The following is a 24,075-nucleotide window of genomic DNA, read 5'->3' as shown; positions in this document are numbered from 1 at the left end:
TGAATACATGGGACACAAAACAAGCAGATTCAACAAGCTATCCAAAACCGTTACTGAAACATGAGCCACGTATGAAAAGACAAGGAGAAGCTAATTTGATTACATTTTGCCTTTGCCTTGGTTGAAATATTTGGTTTCAAAAGTGATCGATTTAACTCCTTGGTGACAGTGGTAATTTCTCCATGTTTCAATAGCTAGCCTCAGCTGTGGATGATAACGCATATGTATAGTACTAACAAAATATCCGAATAGACTATTATGATATGTTTTAAAACGTAATACATACCACCTTTTGCGTCCTTGTACATGTAACTTCATTAGACCCCTTATTTATTACTATCAATAATATTTTGAAATAACGTTATCGTTGTATAAATGCTTTTATACATATTCGAAAAACTAGACGGAAAACTCGAAACTTATCACTGTCTTCTCGATTTGTGTTATTTATCAACATTATCTTTATCATAATATATTTTGTGTCAGAGAATAAATTTATCTTCATAGTACATTTATTAAAGGATTGTTTCTATTTTTTTGACAAGATAATGCGAATACCCAACTTTTGGGCACTTTACGCTTCATGAAACGCTTCATGGGAATCGCTGTCTTTTAAAAATCAGTGTATGAAATGAGCAAACCGAGAATGCATGTCCTGTCTTGTAATATGAGGGTTTCCTCGTCGTTCATTGAAAACCAATGGGTGGCCTTGGGCTGACATTTTCATCCCGGTGGAGTTGTTGTTTCTTTGATATAATTATACACCATACATATACTCCTTATATAACTGTAAGAAACGCACCCAATCTAGAAATCACAGTACTAGAATCAACACAGTTGATAAATTTATTATCAGTCAAAAATCCTCTGAGGACTTGCAATCAATTTATTTCTACAGAATATATCGTCGAAATGCACATGCCACGCATTGTTATTTCTTAATTTTTGCCCTGGCATCTACTTTTCATTGGTTGACTAATCATATGCAATGAATTGCATCTATAGGTCAGGTGCTGATTACCTCACATATTTCAAGAGAAATTGAACACAACTATGGTACATTTGTAAAGGATATTAGTCTGTTTTATTTTAACAACAATACAAACTAAACTCTGGTGGTTTTTAACTATAAAACCTTGTTTAGTATTATGATTACCCAATAAGGACGTAAACTGACTTGGTATGTATATAAATAATCAATTTCTACTTTCAGTAAAGCTACTTTCGATATTGATATGACATTGTGTTTTTCTTTTCAGAAAACACTTTCACATTATTTGATATGGCTATATTTTGATATGGTAAATTATTACATTGTATAAGAATAAAAAGCTTTTTGACAGGAGTTAATGGGTATACCATGGACATTTAATAGAAATTAGAATGATATGTTTGTGACTGACTTTGTTTAATATATACCTATAATATTCCTTTAAAAAGGCACAGAGTCCGAAAAAAATTAGAAATTAAGAAAATAAATCCTTATTCGGAACCTCAGAAACTCATTTATTATATATTTGACGGAGCTCAAATTGCTTCCCTCTTCCTGTTCTTTCTTTTTTATGATATTAGAAAAAAAATAGAAAAAATATATAGGGAACATCTCAAAGATGTTTTGTACAAATAGGATGTGTTTGTAAGTTCTAATGAATCCTGAAACATCCTTTGATGGAGAGAGAGAGAGAGAGATGTTCGGGAGAGACTGAGGCGAAATATTTCAATATTCGCCATTTTAGGCCACACAGGGCTTGGAATGATCATGTTGGATTGGGGAAGAGTTTAAGGTCAAACTGAAACAATTATATTTCTTGTTGAAATTTTCATTTCAAGGTATTGTGAATGATCGCAATCGACTCTGGAGGAATCAGAAGTCTCAAATCAACAGTTATCAAACTGTTCAATATTCTTCTTAATATTCGCAATTTGATGTTGCAAAGAGTTGGAAATGGTCGCTATCTATTCGAGAGAGATATTTTATTTCAACAATAGTTGTTGGAATATCAAAATGGTTTGTTGGAAAATTGGGCCTTGCATATAAATTTGTTGTTTTAGGAACATCCGCGACTTTTTTTAAGCCAATCAGGCAAAAAAAAAACGAATTTCCAAAAAGGTTTCTAGATATTGGCAGTATTGTTTCGCGGGACGTAGTTTTATATGCCTTTAGATGTTAAACCCTGAAATAGTAGGGACGAATATGGGCACAGCAGGAGATATGGTTTTAAAATGGGATAAAGGTAACATAATTTGGCCAGAATAGTCAAATACCGAGATGCTTGCAATAAAATAGCAAAAAGGCAAACATAAAATCGGACAATGTGATTTCTTTTAACCACAAATTTTGCTTCAGGGTGATTTATTTGATAAGTAAAAATCAGAGGGAGTTTAAATGATTGGGTCGAAACAATTAACCGAAGTTTCATGGCAATTATTGGAAGTGTTTTTGAGCAAAAGACAGAAAAGAGGAAAGCACCCAAGTCGTGTATGAATAAAATCTCATTCATAACTAGAACATAAGGTTTATGATCAAAAATTTATAAAAAAAAATTAAAAGGGATCTGAGCTAATATCAACAAAAATAAAGTATTCCTCAAAATTTCATAAAGAAGTACATGCTTTTAGAAGTCAAAATCTTGAAATAAGGGTCCCCTTTTAAGCTCACTTTGCTGTAGTCATGATTGTTCCTTTGTACATAACATGCGTTTGGATTTTCGATCCGCAAACGCATGGCTGCCGTTACAAAAAAATCATCTGCACTGAAATTGAATTATAGTTAGTTAGGGTATCTTTCCTAGATGTTGTCTGTGTAGTACAAACATGACATTTGTACCTAAAATATACCGTACGGGGTTGAACAACAGTTTTATTGTTGTTACAAATATTTGGAAAGCCATAACGAATAGACAGATTCTAATGTGGTAAAATATTCAACCAGATGGAGTACATACGATGAGACATAACTTTTTGTAGGTTTAAACTGGTCTGCAGCTGTCAGTGAACTGCTAGTAGTCCTAAGTTTGTATATTTGTGTAATTTGTATAATTTATATTCAGTTTCTCTATGTCCGTTGTGGAAGGTACTCAGACCTTTTTGAACTGATTTTTAGGCGTGTTTAATTGTGTAGTATTTTTTCCACAGTGGCCAGATTTTAAAGGGCGAGGGCTGTGATCACGCAAAAGTACCGCAACCCCGCCGTATTTTTTGCGCCTGTCCCAAGTCAGGAAATTCTGGCCTCTGTATGTCTTGTTTCGTTTGCACTTTCAGTTTACTTTTATGTTTTTGGAGTCTGTAGTAGCAACTATTTCGCCGTACCTGTGCAAAATGTATAATGGGGACAGCTGCAGCTTGCCCGGTAGTATGATGGTTTCCTCGTTTTCACCTTTAGTTTATTTCTATGTTACTTATATAGGGTATATAGGTGCAACTCTTTCGCTGTGCCTGTGTATAATGATATTTTGGGACCAGCTGCAGCCTACCCTATGGTGGGAGATTTATTGTCGTTCATTGAATACTAATTGGAAGCCTTGGGCTGGTATTTTCATCCCGGCGGGGTTATTGTCTTTTTGACATATTCACCATATTTTCGTGGTATCTACTATATATTGCAAGATTTCCGAGAAATAATGTTAACTCTTGTTGGAGTAATTGCCCTTTAATGGCGTTTTTGTTTGTTTGTTGTTTTGGTTTTTTTTGGGGGGGAGGGGGGGCAGAGGGGAGGTTGCTGCTATATTCGTGTTATTATTTCTCAAAATATTCCCCTTGAGAGCTGCATGCCAGTAATCAATTGAAACCAAACTTTGTATTAATTTTATTAGGGTAGGTTTCCAAGAACCAATTCGGGGATTTGTGATCCACTAAGAAACACAGCCGCTGCTAGCAATTACAGCAATTATAGACCATAGGGGATCAAACAGCAGTTCATTGCAGTAGTTTTAATAAGTTTTAGGCTAAAACAAATTTTGTTGAGGTAGACGAGTGTTCATCAAGATGACATCTATAATTGACAAAACTTTCTTGAAATTTTGTTTTTGTAATTATTGTCCTTTTTTATTGCTCTTTGTCATTTTCTCTGAACCTGTAAGACCTATTTTACCAAATATATAAATATGTATTATGTATATGCATTATGGTATTACGCACAGAGGTAATGTGTCGATTTCATCGGATTACAAACAAACGGCTACCGGTACTAAACCATACCTAAGGAGTCAAATGTTAAAAAAACTATTAAGTTTGGGACAACGCTAATTAGGCTAAAAGTGTTCAGCATGATGTGATTTAACCATGGAGATATTCTGATGAATATTCTATTGAGGCGTGTGTGTCTGACAGCAATGTGTTCAATGATTAAATAACTACAAATAATTATGCGATTATTATAAAAGATATCGCCTTTTAAACAGAAATCTTGCTCCGCACAATCGTATCATCGTACGATATCATACTAGATGTGTTGTATGGTACGCCTCCTCCGTAGAAAATACAAATTGTCTAAAACGCGAATATTTAGAAGATCTCGTCTCCACACCCACTGTAGGAAACTGATATATTAAGCGAAAATATACTTAAAAGATCTCGTCTCATTTTTTTCCAACACAATATGTTTTTTTATGTTCCTTCTCACACAACCGTAAAACCCTTGGAAGCATGTTTCGTTTATGAAGGATTATATCATCTGGGATATCAGACTTGGAAAAATACATATGCATTGTATTTGAGTAGTACAAATGTTAGCAGAATTCAAAATGTTAACCATGAACGGAAAACCCAGCAAGTGCAAAATAAAATGTTTCTCTGCGTGGAACTTCATACGAACGCACACGTAGGAACCTAAACATTGAATAATAATGATTTAGACAATAGTGAAAAAAAAACTCGCTACAGCTTTGAATTTGAGCAAATGTTGGACATAGGTGAAATTTTGAACGAAATGGAATTTGTCAAAGAGCCATTAAAAATACTTGTTATGAGACTTATAAAGGATAACGTAGAAAGACAAACAGACGGACGGATAATGTGATTTCTATATACCACAACATTTGTTTCTGGATGGTTCGATGAATAAAAATCTGAAATCAATGGAAACAAGAAATATGTGAGCTAAAAGCCCTCTAATATAACCTCCTGTCCTTTCCGTCAGTAAATGCTATATATCACATTGTCAAACAAAACTTTGTAGTTGACTTCACCGTGGATCTTATCGCACGTACAATATGGCATACTCATATAAAGCTTGTGTCAACATCTAGTTACCGAAAAATGTGTGACGAAATTGTCATTAATTACGAGGAATTGAATATGCACTACGATAGTGATCAGAAACTTGGTTTGCAAAATGGCATCATTACATGCATGGCCAATATTTATGTTTAGTTGTAAGAATGAAGATATTTTATTATGTGATTATATATATGTTTTAAAAAGTACAGAGACATTATGTTTGAATAATGCTGCATCTACATGCTCATTTAGTGCGTTAAAGTTAGCATGTTATTTTGCTAAATAATATATAAGAATTGAATGTTTCAATTTTGATGTTTCATCGGCGAGTACAAGCGTTGACCGGTCATACATTTTGTTTTTCATTACTAAAATGAAAGTTGAAATGAAAATAAACATTGATATGATACATTTGACCCCTCAGTTTCGGCCGTCACAACGTCCAACTGTTTGTGACCTGAAATGGCGAGGATCAAATAAAAAAAACACAAACAAACACAAACAACTACCTCTTAAAAGTCAGGCCATAAAATATAGATAAGCAATATTGCACTTAGTAATTATCGAGAATTATTGAAATATGTATTATTTTGTTTTACTATTGCAGACAATGAGCAGTCAACAACTTCTGAACATAGATTTTCAAAATGGAGCTGAAGCCATCCGAAATATTCTTTTCACAAGACTCAATTTCAAACACATTTGGTATCAATACAAGACATAGCAATTTGACTTAAGGAGAAACGTTAGATCAGCTGCTGAATGGATCATGTACCTTACGCAGTATTCCAGAGATATCAGTAGTCTTTCGAAGTGGAAAATATTTCACAATGGATAACAGACGGCTGTGGATTTTCAGGAAGGCTGAAGAGATTGGTTTTTTGGATACAATTAAGGTGTGTGTGACGTCAAATGTACAAAAGAGGAAATTCACGTCTTTAAATGGCGGGGTTTCCATCCGTGTTCGGAGAGATCCTGGTGGTGATATTTGGAAGACGTGGAAACCACAGACATCAACTTATTGTAATAGTAATTATGATAATAGTAGTGATGGAAATAGTAACTTAATGAACATGTTTGTTGAACACTTTTGCTTGCAAAATGAAAATACCGAAGGTTCCTGTAATACTTTCAGTGACCTTTACAATTCACGTTCAACACGCTCAAACATTTCTGATTTTGCAAACTTGAACGAAAATAGTACAAAACAATTGATGTCTGAGCAGTACAAAGTTACCAGTCGGAATTCCATCTACTGCAAACCTAAATCCGATAGCTCAAAATGGCGAGAACCAAGTACGATTACTCACGAGCAGGTACCGTTACAATCTCTTCGGCATTCAAATCAAACTGATTCAAATCGACAAAACTCAAAACCTGCTAACTTTGCGAGATTTTTATCGACTTACAATCAACCAAGTCAAAATTTGGTAAGTAGAAACCAAGTACAAACTACTCCATCCCAAAATCTCAAACAGTCAGAAACAATTAATATACCAAACCAAGGGCAGAGACATTCTGACGAATTTCGTCTACTCTCAATTAATCGTAGCTCAGTCTTAAGTGACAACGATTTAGAGTTCTCACACACAAGCACTGAAACAAGCCGAATCCCAGAACTGCACCAAGTACAATCTCTTCGTGATTCATACGACACTAATTCAGATCATTGGGTTCCCTTTCTTAGTTCGGATTATCACCTTGCTGACGTAAATCATCCGAAAAAGAAGTTAAAAATGGCTGAAGAAAAAGGGGATGTATCTAGGGATTCCCCTAGCGAGCTAATACATTCTGCAGGGCAATTCGGAGAACAAGAATACTTTACTATAAGTAAAAGCGAAGAACACAGTGACAAAATTGAACATAGTCAACAGTCAATTAGAGCTGCTTGGAAACGTGAAGAACTTTGTGATTTTACTGAACAGACCATGAGGTCTGCCAGTAAATTAGGAGGGCAAAAGTACCCTAGCCAGGCCCGCCAAAAGTCTATACGTACAAATAAAGGTAAAGAAGTCGAAGAATCCACTGCAAAGTTTATAAATTCTGCAAGAAAACAACGAGAACAAGAATGGGTTACTCAAGTTCATCCAAACTCCAAAAATGCCACAAGTAATAGCATAGAACTGCATCAACAGTCCAGTGGAGCTGTATGGAAAACTGAAGAACTTGGTAATTCCACTGAACAGACAATTAGGTCTGTATGTAAATTCCGAGAGCAAAAACACTCTAGCCAGTCCTGTCAACAGTCTTTGAGTGCAAGTAAAAGTGATGAACTCGATGAATCCACTGAATCCGCAAGAAAAATACGAGAACAGGAATACGTTACTCGAGGTCGTCCACGGCCCAAAAATGCTACAAGTAAAAGAGTAGTACTGCATCAACAGCCTAGCAATGCTGCTTGGAAACTAAAAGAACTTGGCGATTCCACTGAACAGACCATAAGCTCTGAAAGTAACTTCCAAGAGCTAAAATATTCTAGCCAGGCCTGACAACAGTCTTTGAGTGCAAGTAAAATTGAAGAACTCGAGGAATCCACTGAACAATTTATAAATTCTGCAAGAAAAATACAAGAACAAGAATGCGTTACTCGAGTTCGTCCACATTCCAACAATGCTACAAATAGAAGTGTAGAGCTGTATCAAATACTTAGTAGAGCTGCATGGAAAAGCGAAGATCTCAGCAATTCTGCTGAACCCAGGCATTCAACTGAGCAGAGTATGAGTTCTCGAAGAAAATACCGGGAGCAAGATAACTCGACACTAGCCCGTCAATTGTCTATGGGGGCAAGTAAAAATAAAATGCTTGGGAATTCCACTGAACATCCTACTAATTCTGCCAGGAAAAACCGAGACCAAGAATATTCTGCTCAAATTCGTCATCTATCTTAAAATTATGCTAGTAAATACGTAGACCGTAGTAGAAAAGCTGAACTGCGTCAAAAACTCAAAATAGTCAAAGAAATATGTGCAGAACATGGGTATTCTTCTGAACAGACTATCGTTATTGTAAATAGAATTCTTAAGCAAGAGTACTCTACTATGGAATGTCAACAGTCCAAAACTGCTACAAATAAGATCATTGATCAAATAAACTCTATTGAAATGCATCAACAACCAGTTAGGGCTGCATGGAAATATGACGAGGATTAAAAAATCAATCTATAACTTCTAAAAGAAAGTACCGGGAGCTAGGGATAATCTGGACCGTCAGCAGTCTATAATTGTTATAAGTAAAAAAGAGGAACTCTGGAATTCCTGGAAACTTACAAATTCTGCAAGGAACATTCGAGAACAAGAATATTCTCCTCGAAATCGTCAACTGTTTAAAAATGATAAAAGTAAAGACGTAAATGAAAATAAAACAGCTGAACTACGTCAACAGCTAATAAAGGCCGATGCAAAGTTTGAAAAATCCTTTTACGATACAAGTACATAGGTTCAAGGCAAATACATAGAAAAGTAGGAAAAATACGTATACATTTAACAGTAAATTTAACCTCGAGAAGAGGCAAAGAATTAGGGGATTTTAATGAAGTTTATCAATTGTCTTATTTCTATAAATAAAACAAAATCACTGTTTCTTGAGAAAAAGTAATCCAGAGAACCAGGATTCTAATAGAAAACATAAGAATGCCATCCAGGAATAAAGACTAAACAAGGGGAACAGCCACATATATAACATGTACAAGGAAACAAAAATAAATGGATGACCCGGACTCTACTAAAACTGGAGCATCCGTATGGTAAGTGTCTTCCGCTTTTCATGAAAATCCCGACGAGTTTCTCCTAAAAAGTCAACTCCGAGGTACACGGAAGAGGAAAGGAAAACTATGACATTGTGAACAAAGCATGCGTTTCGCATGGTACAGATGGATGCACCGTTACAACGAGTTTACGACCTTAATGTGATTGTAATGATGACTGAAGGTTATTACAACATAATCCTCTGTAAACAAACAGCCTACTTGTAATAAGTCTAGGGCTGCGCAAAAAGTCTGCATAGTTACAGAATTAAAAATTTACACCCGTAATGGTATTAATTCAATGTGGATCCTGAAAAATTCGAAAGAACTTTTGGAGACAATCAGTTAAAGTCTATTATCAGAATATAATAGCATTAAAACCTATGATTTTTCAACACTGTATACTTCTATTCCCCATACTCAGTTAAAATCCCGACTTAAAACATTATACATTGTTGTTTTTTCCAAAAACGATGGTACATCTATATACAAATGTATAGTTCTTGGTAGGGATTCCTCATACTTTGTAAGAAATAATTCGAAATCATCTTCAAAATATACAGAGGAAGATGTGTAAAAAATGCTGGATTTTTTTATCGACATGTTTGTCCAGTGTGATGGACGTGTTTTTCAACAAACGGTCAGCATTCCAATGGGACCAAATTGTGCTCATCTACTTGCTGACCTGTTCGTCACTTTTATGAAGCTGACTTTATAGCTGATCTGATTCAAGAAAAAGAAAATTATTTGGCTAGATCCTTTAATCTCAGTTTCTGCTTTATAGATGACGTATTACCTTTAAACAATCCTAATTTCGGGGATTTGATACATCGCATCTACCCCAAAGAACTTGAGATAAAAGATACTACAGACGCAGTCAAGTCATCCTTATATCTTGACCTACACTTAAAAATCGATGGTGAAGGAAAACTATTGACCAAAGTTTACGAGAAACGTGATGACTTTTCATTCAAAATTGTCAACTTTCCTTTCATCTGTGGCAACATCCCTTCAGCACCTGCGTATAGAGTGTTCAGATCACAACTCTTACATTATGCCAAAGCTTGCCGAAACTACGTAGACTTTTTGTATCGCGCGCTAGAATTCTAACTAATAGGCTTCTGGAACAGGGTTATGTTGCTACAAGATTGAAGTCGTCACTACAGAAGTTTTATGTTCGTCATGAAGAACTCGTGGATCGCTATGGTATATCCATCTGCGCCATGAAAACTGATTTATTCAACGGGTCATAGTTTTCCTTTCCTTGTTTGTCTACCCCGTACTTGACTTTTTATGAGCAACTCGGCGGGTGTTTCTAGAAAAGCAGAGGACGCTTACCCTACCGGTACACCTGGTACATGCTCCCAGTTTTTGTATGCATGATTTTAGTTACTTCATGTTCTTTATTGTGTATATCTGTTTTCCGTGTCTGGTCTTTGTCCCTGCTTAAAACAGTATACTAAATGAATGCATGTTTTCGTCTATAAGACATTTAATGTTCACAACTGACTAAAATTGGAACCATTTAATAATGAATCCTTTTAATAAACAGTTACAATATAACTACATTGTGCACGTATTACTATATCTTATGACAATACATTATAAATCCAATGTAAGTATAAAACGTTTTAAGTATCACACAAATACACAGAGAGAGAGAGAATGAGAGAGAGAGAGAGAGAGAGAGAGAGAGAGAGAGAGGGGGGGGGAGTGAAAACCCAATAGTTTGTTAGTACTTATTTACATATTTTATTATCCTTGAATTCATGCCTAAAGCATAAATGATTCATTGATATGGCCAAAGAAAATATTCATTTCAAGAATGCTTTTGAAAAATAGTTATTTTTTTATATTAAAGCCTTCCCAACTCTGATGTAAAAGATAAATGCTCAACTATTTCCTTTCTAGTTTTACAAAAGTGCATAACTTAGAATCCACAAGGATATTTGAATACAGGAAGAAAATATTTGTACGAATAACTGTAAGAAAATGATCTTAATATATATATATATATATATATATCGTGATATTAATGACTTTCAACCTATCTTCTGCATGTTGCCAGAAATTAACAATAAACTTCTTTGTGTTTTAAAACTAACTTTACCTTGTTTGAAATGAATTTTCCGCGATTATAAAAAGAACCCGAATGCTGAGTATATAAAACAAACAACTAACCCACCAGAATGAAAACTGTTAACTGAAGGCCATCCATTGGTTTTCTACGAAAAACGAGAAAACCCTCATACTACCGGACAAGCTACACCTGACCCCAATATACATTATACACAGGTTCGGCCAAATAATTGCTGCTTAGACTCCGAAAACATAACGGTAAACTGAAAATGCACAAAACACAAGAAATACAAAGGTAAAAAATTCCTGACTTGGGACAGGCGCAAAAAATTCTCCGAAAATTAAAGTAGTTTGGGGTAAGCACAACTCTCATCTTTGAAATCACTGAGGCCACTGTGGAAACATTATACACAATTAAACATACCTAAAAATCAGTTAAAAACCTGTTCAGAGCCTCTTATAAAAACAGAAATCAAGAAACGTTACACAAATGTACAAACAACGGACTACTAGCAATTAACTGACATGCAAGCTCCGAACCACTTTAAGCCTACAAACATTTATGTTTTTCATAGAAATACTCATCCCAATTGTTCCAATAATGGGTTGAGAACCATGGTACATCATGAGTCAAACAATAGCTTTTCACGTGTGGGTAATAGACAACAAAACTATCACCCTCTGAGCCATACGGTAGAGCAGAATATTACTCTTGTATTGAACCAATTAAACTTCAGCAAATTAATTGACATGAAGTATAATAAATCATATTATCACATATTATCACATGGCAAAAGTTCATTTCTATACATAGACATGCTCCTCAAGAGTTTGACGTAAATTTGCAGTTGAATCTTCTGTTCCCGCAAAATATTTGATTATTTGACACGTTTTCGCTTTTAGCATATGCCGAAGAACATTTCAGACACAAAACCACTTTTATTTTATTTTTGGGATATTGATAACATTTTTAATTGTTTAGTCGCGAAAATGAAACAGTAATATCCGATGCTAACTACTAGTTTATGTTGCTACTGCTGTCAGGTGAATGTTCCTGAAATCCTAAAATGTAAATTTAGAAATCAACAGAAAACGGATAACTAAACCAAGACCCTTAAAAGTTCATTTTTTTTTTTTTTTTTGTGACTCATTATTTTAATGCATTATTAAAGGGTTCGATATAAAACAGACACAAAAATAACTGAGCATTAATGTTTATCATAACTATATTCATATACATATATGTTATATCTCTATCAAGTATCTTCTACATATTTCTTGATTTGTATTTGTGTCCGGGAATAATAAGCGTGTCTTTTTGTTTTGTCTTATTCCTTCCTGTTTTGACTTGCATCCTTTTTCTAAACGAGTCAATGAGCAGTTAACTAAACAGAATAATTATATATGCTCTATGAAACGGTTTCCCACTTCGATATTTTTCTACCTTAAATAATGACGTACACTTTGCAAAGGTAAACCTTGTTAGATATTTTCACTTCTACTTGACCTACACTTAGAAATCGATGGTAAAGGAAAACTATTGACCAAACTTTACGACAAACGTGATGACTTTTCATTCAGAATTGTCAACTTTCCTTTCATCTGTGGCAACATCCCTTCGGCTCCTGCGTATGGAGTGTTCATATCACAACTCTTACGTTATGCCAGAGCTTGCAGAAACTACGCAGACTTTAAGTATCGCGCTAGAACTCTAACAAATAGGCTTCTGGAACAGAGTTATGTTGCTACAAGATTGAAGTCGTCACTACAGAAGTTTTATGGTCGTCATCATGAACTCGTGGATCGTTATGGTGTATCCATCAGCACCATGAAAACTGATTTATTCAACGGGTCATAGTTTTCCTTTCCTCGTTTGTCTACCCCGCACTTGACTTTTTATGAGCAACTCGGCGGGTGTTTCTAGAAAAGCAGAGGACGCTTACCCTACCGGTGCACCTGGTCCATGCTCCCAGTTTTTAGTGGAGTCCGAGTTGCTCATTTACTTTTGTTACTTTGTATGTATGATTTTAGTTACTTTATGTTCTTTGTTGTGTATGTCTGTTTTCCATGTCTGGTCTTTGTCCCTGGATTACATTCTTTTGATTACCGCTATAACCTTGGTTCCCTTAATTACTCTTTAATCTACAACATGACAATGGCTAATTCTTTATCTAAACGTCCTAAACTATCCTATTGCTTGAAGTTTGGGCCGGTTTATAACACTGATGTTTGTCTTTATTTATCTATTATTACAATATTTATAAAATAGTGTACGCTCTTATCAGATTTTCCTTGTAATGAAACGTCCTTATTACAGTATATTTCATACTTATGTTTACCTGAATCCACTTGACATCGAGCTGTGATGATTCTGTCTGTTTATATTCGTAAAAAACAAAAGACATTAATGTTAACTACTTAGATTCAGGCGAATTACAAAATAAGGGTAACAACAAAATTACCGAACACTAATCCGATCCATAATCAAGTCAAGCCCAATATAAATCTTGCAAAATAGATATAACACCACCGGAGCAGCTGGTACCGCAATGGTCCTGATTTGATACAGGAACTTCAAACGAAATGGAGGGTTAAATCTAGGTTTTGCAGCGCGCTAAACCTCCCTCTTCCATTGCGACATGACTATACCAGTTGCATGCTATTGCCAAATAAGTGGTCATATCAGCACAAAGAACATTTTACAAAAAAAACATTGTTTTAGAAGAAACTGTGTATTTTTCAATCAAGGACTGATAACTAAAAAAGAATTTGGTGAGAGACCTTTTAAGACGCATTTCCTCTTATCATTGATTCAGGAGCCTGTTACGCAGATATTTATGACATTCAAAGAAATCAGAGTAGTTAGTACTTGCTCTTGCGTAATTGTCAAATATAAAGACCATATGCAGGAGATGAAGGTATATTGCTGCACAGGTAATGATAATTTATGATATTAAAACTAAAATTGTTTCGTTTATCATAAATCTAAGACCTGAGATGACCACTTTTGTCAAATTCGGGGTACATGTCCAAAAAAGATGCAGAACTTGCTATTTCTGTAGTCTCCTTTATCTCGAGCTCTGGTGGATAAATTGACGGCAACCATATACCAAAAGAAGGGTTGGTAATATCTGAATAACTGTATGTTAAGTTAAAGAATTTAGCATCTTTTAAATTTTTATTCTTTACGAGGTTCTAAAAAAAGATAAGAAGTCTTTTATGAATATTAAAACAAATTGGCTAGGTGAGGAGCACAGTTTATGCCCATTTCAATGCCAACTTGTTGTTGACAAGCTCCTCTAAATGTTACAAATATGTTGTCAATGAGGAAATCAAGCATATCGCAAACCTGCTTTTCTGTGCAGCATTCTTTGCCCTTCTGCGATGTTAAAAAAAAATATGCGGATTTGTAACCGAGAACAACATCATATATTTAAAACAGCAAAGGATTTACGTAGAGGTCCTTTCAAACGATATTTTAATTTATCATGTGGTAAGGCAGTGTAAAGAGTTTAGAAGTCAAAAGTTTGGAGAGAACTAATTTCTGAAAAACTGCGGGATTTTACATTTTGTAGTAAATCTTAAGAATGTTTAAGTATCTCTCATATGACTAATGTCACTACGAGAGTAGGTGGTATTGCAATAAGCTTGCTGTCAATCCTTCACTGCGGACAAGTCATTGTAAGATGAATTGACAACTCCTACGTGGAGCAAGATGAAGATCCTGCAATATAACTTTCTTTGTATGTGTTCTTATGAAGTTTTGGAATCCCATACAAGTAAGTAAGTCATCACATTTTGTTTCGATGTTAAAAAAAGACATGAACGACTTGTGGTTGGTTAGGATTTCATCTTTTGATAATGTAATGAAAAAGCATGTGTTAAGATTTGATTTAAGTTTGCAAGTTTTTTTTATTATTATTTTTAAGTTAAATCAAGGACTACCCAGTCTAAAGCAAACATACCCAAAAGATTATACTAACTAAGCAAAGAAAGAAAACGAGCCTAAAAAGAAAGGAAAAGAAAGACATATATCATATATGGCAATGGCATTGATAAATAGCTCTTTTATTTACAAAACAAAACCAACCAACGAGTCGCACATGTCATGGCCGCACAAAACGAAGTAGGAAATATTACAACTGCTTATAACAAAGTTACGCATGATTTCACACCCACCATTTTCACACTCTAACGTATAATGAGTGTTGATAAAATGGTAGTCCATATAAAATTCAGAAACTGCTTAAGGTAAAGGTAAAGGTGATTCATGATGTAGAAAAACCCACCGAACAATGTTTTTTTTTCGGTCTTCAGATGGCACTTTTAATAAAATCATACATTCATGTCACACTAAAATTAACCAAATCAAATCAAATCAAGAACGATAACTTTTGTAAAATGTTGATTTTATGTACGATCTATATAAATTTTATCTCAAAGGCGCAATACCCAAGTGAAAACCAAAACTGATTATGTGATTCTGAATTGGAAATAAAAGTAAAGATGGAGGGTTTTTAATATCACCTCCTGTATGATTTTTTTTTATAAAGAGTGATACTCTAAACCTTATTACATATATATATGCGTTCTAATGTTGTAAGTTATTTTTTTTATTTTTTATTAACATTATAACAGTACCTGAAGTTGGAGGTATGTCAGGAGTTTGACAATGTAGGTTTGCATCTACTGAATGTTTCCTCCTTCTTATGGGAGCTGAAGATAGTAGTTTAAAACATTAATGGCACATTAATCTGTTAATGTTTATCTTGTTTTTGACATTAAGACTCGGCACCGAAATAAGACGAACACGAATACTCGATTTGTACTTGTAAACTTTGAAATGAATTGTCCCCCAACACAAAGTATGTACAAATTTGGACCGATTTTTTTTTAAAAGCATTGTCAGTATTTTATAACACAATGTAAATGATTTATTCATTTCATAAACTCCCTACTGTAAGAAGCAACGCCATATGAATTGTTATTGCTACGATTTTTACAACACAAAATGTTATATGACACGACTTCGACAACTTTCAAAACAGCATCTGTACTCTTTCGAAACAGTTCATGAAACAAATATATATAAAAATGTGTCCTTTATGATCTTTACACGATTAAATTCAGTTTAGAAGTACTAATATATACACGAAATTATCATTAGTCTGTTGTTTCGTTCATTGGCGTTCGTTAGGTGCGATACAACTGCTCTTGATTGTGCTTTGTCTAACAAATGTCAAAAAGAGCAAATCATACCAAGTACTGATGTATTCAGGTCAATGTGAAGATCTTGCGGATGCAGTAGTGATTTTGCTTTGTTTTGTTTATGAAATGAAAAAAAAATGGGAAAAAAAATGCAAATGTTTCTCAGATTACATGCATTGATCAATCCTGTTTCTCCGATTTTGCAAGATTCTTACATTTTATGAGTGTACTGACCACAGGGTTAAGAGTAATTACGATCGTTAGACGCTGTACGGAGCTCGGTATTTTAAGGAAAAATGCTACGTAATACAATGTACATGTATAATGCTTTGGATACAAACGTTTTGGTTTCGGTTCAGATGACTTATTTACACTTTCAATTCTCCTTTGAAATCGTTCTATTCTTTCCAACACGCTTGTAAGCTCCGGATGATCATTACCTAAGGTTCAAAAGATTGATTAATTATTGATCAATTATCAGTCAAATGTGGTGAATATAGTAAAAAACACATAGAAATTAAATGCGGTTCTGTTTAATTTTCAAAACACCATTTGACATGAGCCGTTTTGTATACAAAAAATATTGCCGCAAATATATTGACTGACCATTGGTGGTACTAAATCTTATAAATATATTCAACTTTAATTAAATTGGTACATAATAAGTGTTAAAATATCAGATCTAGCATTTGGTTCTATTACAAAAAAAAATTTAAAAAAAAAGAGTTGGGACAGAAATTACAACGCCATATTCAGATACCTTTTACCGACCTGATACATGAATCATTGCATCCCTTCTACTTGATTCTCTCATGAACCTTGATGGTTCAAACATTTCATCTGTTAGCGATTCGGATCTGCAATATGCACCCTTTTCTTCGGTTTTTGATTCGTTACTTTTGGAGTCACTGGCTGACAATGGCAAACATAGGAATTTATCATCACGTTGTATTAATGAATTAAATAGCACTCCCGCTAAGGATCATGCAAAATGTGATTCATGGGTAAAAAGCCTACATATTTTTATTTTTGATATTTTGTTTTAAATGTCATAGTAAACAGAAATTATCATGTGGTTTTTCATATAGACCATGCCCTTAGGAGACAAATATTATTTAGAATGCACTGTAGATTTCAAAATGAAGGGAGATAACTCTGTAAATGACGCTCAAATACAATAGAATCTACTGGATTTTCAATGTTGATTATCTCCTAAGAGCAGGCAGATTTGAATGAATAATTACACAATTCATAGTATAGACCAATAAATCAACTTAATTACAAAAATAAAAATATGTAGCCTTTTTTAGGGTTTATCACATTTTTCAGATTTTGCATGATTCTTACATAGACAGCTACTTAACTATTAATGATATTTTGATTATACATTACCTTTATAGAGAACATCACGTGATCAGAATGTCAAAATTAAGCAAACCAAACTTGATATAATAGGGAAACGTTTTGGAGAAACTTAGACAGAGTTTTGTTTTAAATCTTAGCCCCTATTCCGTTAATGAAATAGGGTTGACCGAAATTTTCAAAGAATAGTCATCAGAAAAAAATAAAATACCTGGTCTTCTAGTTCCTAGTTCAATAAACTCTCCTCCTTTTTTCCTATATTTATCTACATCTACAAATACTAGTTGTTCCCATTTACAACGATTTAAATTATACAGAATGACGTTACACATTTCAGGAATCTCTAACGTTATAATGAGACTGTGTGTTTCTTGAACACCTCGAACTGATACTTTCTCTGGTGGACAACATAAGATCCGTGCAACTGTGTCTCTGAGTTTATTTAAGTAATTCAAGTCACAATTCGCTGTATGACCACGTACATGAAACTGCCAAAGATTACCATTTCTAACTGTAAAAAATATATATTATTATTATTTAAGTCATACGATATTAATCTTTGTGTTTGTTAAATAAGAATCATCATCAACACAAAGATAGCATCTAAAATGTACTGAAAATGCGCATGGTAAAAAATCAAACTTTTAGACATAATTTAAGGAGGTAGACCTGGCGTAAGGGATACCATTCTTAAAAATCATTGGAACGTTTGTATTCAGCATTTTACGCCAATCTTATGTAAGCATCTAATTAACTTGGATTCATTTTATTCTGTTTCAAACGGAAGCTTGAGAGGCTTTGGAGAAATTGAATATAATACAAACATATCTCTGATTTCACGAGTTATGTCTTTACCCTAGGACTACCTCCTTAATTCCTCCTTTTGATATCCGTTTGTCATAATATAGTAAATTCGATTAAATATATAACCCATGGTTGACAATTTACATCCAACATATGAAGAAAAAACCGAATAAAAATAATAACATTTTGTGAAACAAGTAAAATGTTTAAAATACCTGACTCCTGTGACGGCTCTTCGAAAAAGTATAACGTTTTGTCCATTTGTTCACAAAACGCTACAAAATCTTCATACAAATCCTTCCTGTTAAGATGCCAAACCATGGCTTGTAAGGTCAGAAGGTTTTCTGTTGTAATCACTTCTTGCTCCCGGAGTTTTGAGAACAGAAGAAGCGCATCTGTTATATTCTCTCTGTCTCGTTTACAAAGTCCACCATTGCCTGAAATATTTTCTAGGAATAAAACTTAAAAGTCATTTTCAAATGCACATTACATTGCAAATATTCAAATTCTACGCCTAACCTATGTTTTATTGTTGTTACGTTTATAAAACCCTTTATTCGCTCACCTGACCCGTAGGGTGTAGCTTAATTCTGACATAGGATTAATATGATCAGCATGATAAAATCTATCTGTGGTCAAATCTTTGTTTACATTTGTTGAACAATGTTGCAGATATTGCCGTTTTTGATGTTATTTTTTTTATTTATTTATTTATTATTATTATTATTATTTTTTGCTATTCATAGTGCTATAACTTTACAGATTTTCTTCTCTGACAAAACCGTTTTAATTAAAAACTAGGTCAGAATCTTTTTCTTAGGACATCCTTCTTCGAAATGATCTAGAGATTTTTATCTGTCGATAAAAATAAAATATGGCTGTTGTTACTCAAAATAAACCATCAGTGTTTGTCAAACGTTTTTGTTTGTTTTTTTCTTATAAATCTATCTTCCCTACAAATGTCAAATAAGTCTTACGAACCGTTTAGGCATTTTATGGTTAATAACTTGAAAAGTAAAGCAGTTGACTTAAAGAGGTTAATTTTCCATCATATAGATATCATCAGTCGGCAATTTGACAAAGTCGTGATATGACCCTTGAAATAGTTACTTTTGACTTATTTTTATTTGCTTTTTTCTTGTTATAAGGGACGCGGCAGAAGAAACCTCATATCGTGTAGATCTTCTGTTAAAACATGAATGGCTAAAAATCTTACTGTCGGAAGTGACGTACACATCAAGTCTCGCATATTTCCGTTGGTCGAGTTATCAGCAATGTATCAACATGACGGTGTATTAGCAATCAATAAAGTCAAATGTAACTTGTACAAATAGCAATGTCCTTAAGTGAAAAGCGTAAAATAATATCGTTTCTAAAACTCTTCTCCTCCTCAGACCGATTAGAACGAAACTAGGCATAAATATTTCTAACGGCACTCTGCCTAGAAAAATTACATTCAAGAGGTAAATCAGGTTTCTCGAATTGAATGTCAGGTCTTGTAGTGTATGACTGATAAGTTAGGTTACTGGTTAAGTTTTTGTCACTAAACAGAATCTTACAGGATCTGAAATTTGTTTATACTGCACTTCTAAATTAACCCTTGTAACTGGTGGTCTGTAAAATTTAAAACTTCGTCAAATAATATAGAACATTGGTGTATATTTTGAGAAACTAAAAAAGAGCTTTAAACTGAGCTGCTAACTTTGTGAAAATGTCTTGTCCGTTGATATTGAGCGTTGGACACCAGGCGTCGGTTTCACAAAAAGTCGTAAGTGTGAAATTGATCGTAAACTATGACGTCACAATGTTATTTTAGTTAATGACGTCATTACTTACGATCAATTTCACACTTACGACTTTTTGTGAAACCGAAGCCTGGTGTAAAAGGTGATTCCGCGTCCGTAGATTCACCAGATTGGAAGGAAACAAATATGATATACATCCACAGTGTAAAGAACCAAACAAAAAAAAAGATAACATAAAAACTGAAGATATGGAAAACAGGACGCAAAAAAACTAAATCACTAGAATAGGGCCTTCCACAATACGGGAGTTGAGTTACATAAGGACTTCCGGAAAGATTAGCATGTCCTGTTCCATCAGCGCCAACCGTCATGTTACAATTAAGTTTAATCCGGTTATAGTCTAAATAGCCCTCGTCAAAAACAATTGATATTAAGGCTTTATCATTCAATTCAACAAAGTTGAAGGATGTAAATAAAGTAAATAATGCGGAAAAGGTGAAAAATTTTCCAAAAAAGAAATTGTAAATTAAAAAAAAAACACCACCAACATAAACTAGGAAAAATACCAACAATATTATCACTTATGCCTGGATTTAACTTAATATTACAGCCATAAATCATACAAAAAAAATCTTTGTGCCGAAATTTTACTTGAAGATATTAAAGGAAATGAAATTTACCTCTGTGTAATTTCAAAGTTCTTACATAATATTAATGTGATTTACGATTCAAATTGAGAAAGAAACAGAGGTGAACAGCACGATCTAGCTCATATGAGTCATTTCATCACTGCAGCTAGGAAGTGTCAAGTTCGGCAGGTAGTCAATCCGGTAAGACGTGGAATCTAATTAAAGATATTGAAGTCATCACTACAAAAGTTTTATGGTTGTCATCATGAACCAGTGAATCGTTACAGTGTATCCATCTGCGCCATGAAAACTGATTTGTTCAACTTGTCATAGTTTTCCTTTCCTCTTTTGTCTACCTCGGACTTGTCTTTTTATGAGCAACTCGGCGGGTGTTTCTAGAAAAGCAGAGATCCCTACCGGTGCTCCTGGTGCATGCTCCCAGTTTTTAGTGGAGTCCGATTGCTCATTTTCTTTTGTTACTTTGTATGTAAGATTTTAATTTCTTTTTGTTCTTTGTTGTGTATGTCTGTTTTCCATGTCTGGTCTTTGTCTTTGGAATACATTCTTTTGATTACCGCTATAATCTTGATTTCCTTGATTACTCTCTCATTTGTGATAAAGAGACTTCATATCGGTAATCAAATAGTGTAAAATTAAGAAAGTCCGTGTACAGATAACAGGTTTGACAGTAACCGAGTAACTGTGAAATGTATAAATTATTGGCTGGGGATGTATGTATATTGCCATTAAAAAAGTGGGAGTTTGCTTTCAGGGAGTCAAAATCATCACAGTTGTCATAACGTTTCGATTTGGAACGTCCTGTATCATCAATAAACAAATTAAGGTCAAGGTAGTAAGCAGACCAAGGTGTACCAGCAGTGTCGTGTTCGTTTCGGTAGATTAGATATAGGTTATCCTTGAAACTAAGATTAATAAGATATAATGCATCATCTATATTTTGTATATAACGGCAACTGTTTATGTTCTTTGTTATTTGTGTCTATTTTCTCCGTCTGGTTTTGTCCATGGATTACATTCTTTTGATTTTTGCTAGAATATTGGTTCCCTTGACTGCTCTTTCATTTCTCCAGATGGACGATTCAGGCTCTCCAGGATTCTGGAGCCTTTTGTTTAGTCGCATCACTACATACGCATAACCACATATTATATGAAATAACGAAGAACTTTCGGTATCTATACGTTAAACAGGAGTTTCATTATGTCATAACCTTGAAAATTTGAAAATTTGAAACACTTTTTCTCTGTACATTTTGTGAAATGATTTGTATCTTTGCTCTAAGCTTTTGCGCGAAAACAGAACCTTTACCTTCTAATAAGTTTACCTATCATTGAAAACTTGCTTTATAAAGTTGGAATTATTGACTCTCTTGAATACCCTGAATAACTGCATATGTTGATGTTTGAATATACAAATTCATTATTATTAACAAACCTGAACAAATAAATTTCAGTGTATTCAATTCGTCATCACGTATCTTCCGTGCCACTTTTGCCAGAAATATATTTAATTCATAATCCCTAGTGGGTAATTTTGGAATTAATCTGTTTCCTTGAGACATCTCTTTGCTATGGCAAGAAAAATATCAATTTAGGTTTCATATCCAGTTCGTTATGATCATTAACATAATATTTCTTGAATTTTCTATATACGCTTCGCTGTTATTTATTATAAGATATCAATTATCAATAATATAAAATTATGTTTTTCAAGTGTGGAAGAATTTTCTGAGTTTTAATGTGTTTAAGCTAATGCGGTCTATTGCTTTTAAATATATCGACATGGCTTTTATCGTGTAACACCAGCAAAAAGATAGATAATTCGGATGATTTCAAGGTCCATATTTATGGTTTTTTATGTTTTGTATATTTTAATTATTATTGCTAATATGGGTCGTTTTTAGAGAACTAACAAAATTACATAAAACATATATTACGATATCAATATGTTTTATATCAAGTAGAATTACAATATATGTTTATAATAATTTAATTTCTTTTAAACAAATAGAGTTAATGTAAACATGTTTATGTGAGTTGTTAGAGTTTTTATTCTAATTTAAATGTGTTAATATTCATTTAGTTCGCAGGATGAATATGTGTATACAAGTGCTTTTTTTAAACAGTGAGACTTTTTCATAAACAAAATTGAAAATCTAATTATACGAATCTATTGTATGTATATAATTCAAGATCATTCATAAAACAAATACAAGATTTAAACTATTGTTGCACGTATATGCATTACGTAATTTATTTCAATTTTAGAATGTGGGCGGGCACAGATATGGAATACAATGTTAAGGGTATACTCATGATTGTTGATGGGGAAGATTGGAGTATGACAATGGAGAATGAAAGTGGGTTTCTACTGTACCCAATTTTAAAGCAATAAAAAGAAGTTTGACAAGTCGGAAAATTCAGGAAATTTTAAGTCGCAGAAAGTATGGTAGAAACCCTGAATAGCTAAATCGTAGACGGAAATAAAGGGATAGCAGATAAAAAAAAATAATCAAGCGGAGATCACAAAACTTTAGAACAGTGTTGTTTGTTTCCATTCTTTCTCAATATAAACTAATTATCTAGTATGATAACCTAGAATTTGACAGGATCGTGTCTCAGAGTGAACGTGGAAAACAGAAGAAAATAACTATTATCCTTTGTGTTGATTTTTCAAACACTAGTACACACAATTTGGAGACATATAAGATAAGTGATAAATATTTAAATGAAATACTTGTACAACTAGTTCGTTAAATGTATCTAAGATAAATATATATATATTTACCTTTTGGAAATTCAAACTGCTTCCTCATAAGGTAAATAAGCTCTTTTAAAATACTATTCAATATTTCAGTAATATGATATGTGTAAACGTATTTTCTATTATTTGTAGTAGTGAGCAAAATAAAACTTCCTTAAAACGCGTTAAAATTCGAAGTGGATAACAAATATTTTATGTGTATTTGTGTACATGTCGAGTTAACCAGTTTAATGATCAAACAGATCAAAAAGACAATCACGAAACAGACAAATTTGGAAAATTAAAGACGCAAATGAAGATTGGAAAAATTCGAAAGTTAAATAAAAGTAAAGTAACATTTTAAATCGGGTTCTTAATAACCCAGATTGTGGAGGCTTACTGTAATTACTGCACTTTACTTTATTTTCATAAAGAAACATTCAGCTGTATTGCATAAGTATTGAGTTGTTCAACGCCTTTTCCTTCTTTACTCTTTTTTCATGAGAAACAAATTATATATATATTTTT

At 33.6% G+C, this 24,075-nt stretch overlaps 2 protein-coding genes across 7 annotated transcripts; one reads left to right on the top strand and one right to left on the bottom strand.

Annotated features, from left to right (window-relative positions):
• Positions 1-1,018: 1,018 nt before the first annotated feature.
• LOC148607904 (uncharacterized) lies at positions 1,019-9,247 on the top strand. Its single transcript, XM_088546836.1, has 2 exons — positions 1,019-1,180; positions 5,825-9,247. Exon 2 carries the CDS (start codon positions 6,048-6,050, stop codon positions 7,704-7,706), a length of 1,659 nt encoding a protein of 552 aa, XP_088402962.1. The 5' UTR covers positions 1,019-1,180; positions 5,825-6,047; the 3' UTR covers positions 7,707-9,247.
• Positions 9,248-11,964: 2,717 nt separating this feature from the next.
• Positions 11,965-24,064, bottom strand: LOC148607903 (uncharacterized). Of its 6 annotated transcripts, none has more exons than XM_088546837.1 (9): positions 23,593-24,064; positions 22,240-22,373; positions 18,628-18,861; positions 17,820-18,119; positions 17,018-17,158; positions 16,588-16,686; positions 15,680-15,754; positions 13,378-13,413; positions 11,965-12,100 (listed from the first exon to the last, which is right to left on the bottom strand). In XM_088546837.1, the coding sequence occupies exons 2-9, from the start codon at positions 22,364-22,366 to the stop codon at positions 12,057-12,059; spliced, it is 1,056 nt and encodes a 351-aa protein (XP_088402963.1). In that variant the 5' UTR covers positions 22,367-22,373; positions 23,593-24,064; the 3' UTR covers positions 11,965-12,056. The 6 variants fall into 6 exon arrangements, with proteins under 6 accessions (XP_088402963.1, XP_088402965.1, XP_088402964.1 ...); XM_088546839.1 differs by having other exon boundaries at positions 18,628-18,849; positions 23,593-24,060; XM_088546838.1 differs by lacking the exon at positions 23,593-24,064 and adding an exon at positions 23,400-23,562.
• Between the last annotated feature and the right edge of the window lie 11 nt (positions 24,065-24,075).

This window comes from Perna viridis, chromosome 9 (assembly GCF_037379345.1).
Source record: "Perna viridis isolate PV_CMFRI_1.1 ecotype Kerala chromosome 9, ASM3737934v1, whole genome shotgun sequence".
In the NCBI taxonomy this organism is placed as follows: Eukaryota; Metazoa; Mollusca; class Bivalvia; order Mytilida; family Mytilidae; genus Perna; species Perna viridis.
Note: the sequence above shows the minus strand (reverse complement) of the source record. Positions and strands in the feature narration are given on the sequence as shown.

What these genes read in the sequence shown, in the direction of transcription:
- LOC148607904 (XM_088546836.1), top strand. Translation starts at nt 6,048, where the DNA reads ATGGATAACAGACGGCTGTGGATTTTCAGGAAGGCTGAAGAGATTGGT.
- LOC148607903 (XM_088546837.1), bottom strand. Translation starts at nt 22,366, where the DNA reads ATGTCTCAAGGAAACAGATTAATTCCAAAATTACCCACTAGGGATTAT. An exon ending in AGAGCCGTCACAGGAGTCAG is followed by an intron (nt 18,120 to 18,627) that starts GTATTTTAAACA and finishes TATTTTTTACAG; the next exon opens with TTAGAAATGGTAATCTTTGG. An exon ending in TGACATACCTCCAACTTCAG is followed by an intron (nt 13,414 to 15,679) that starts GTACTGTTATAA and finishes GAATATAAACAG; the next exon opens with ACAGAATCATCACAGCTCGA.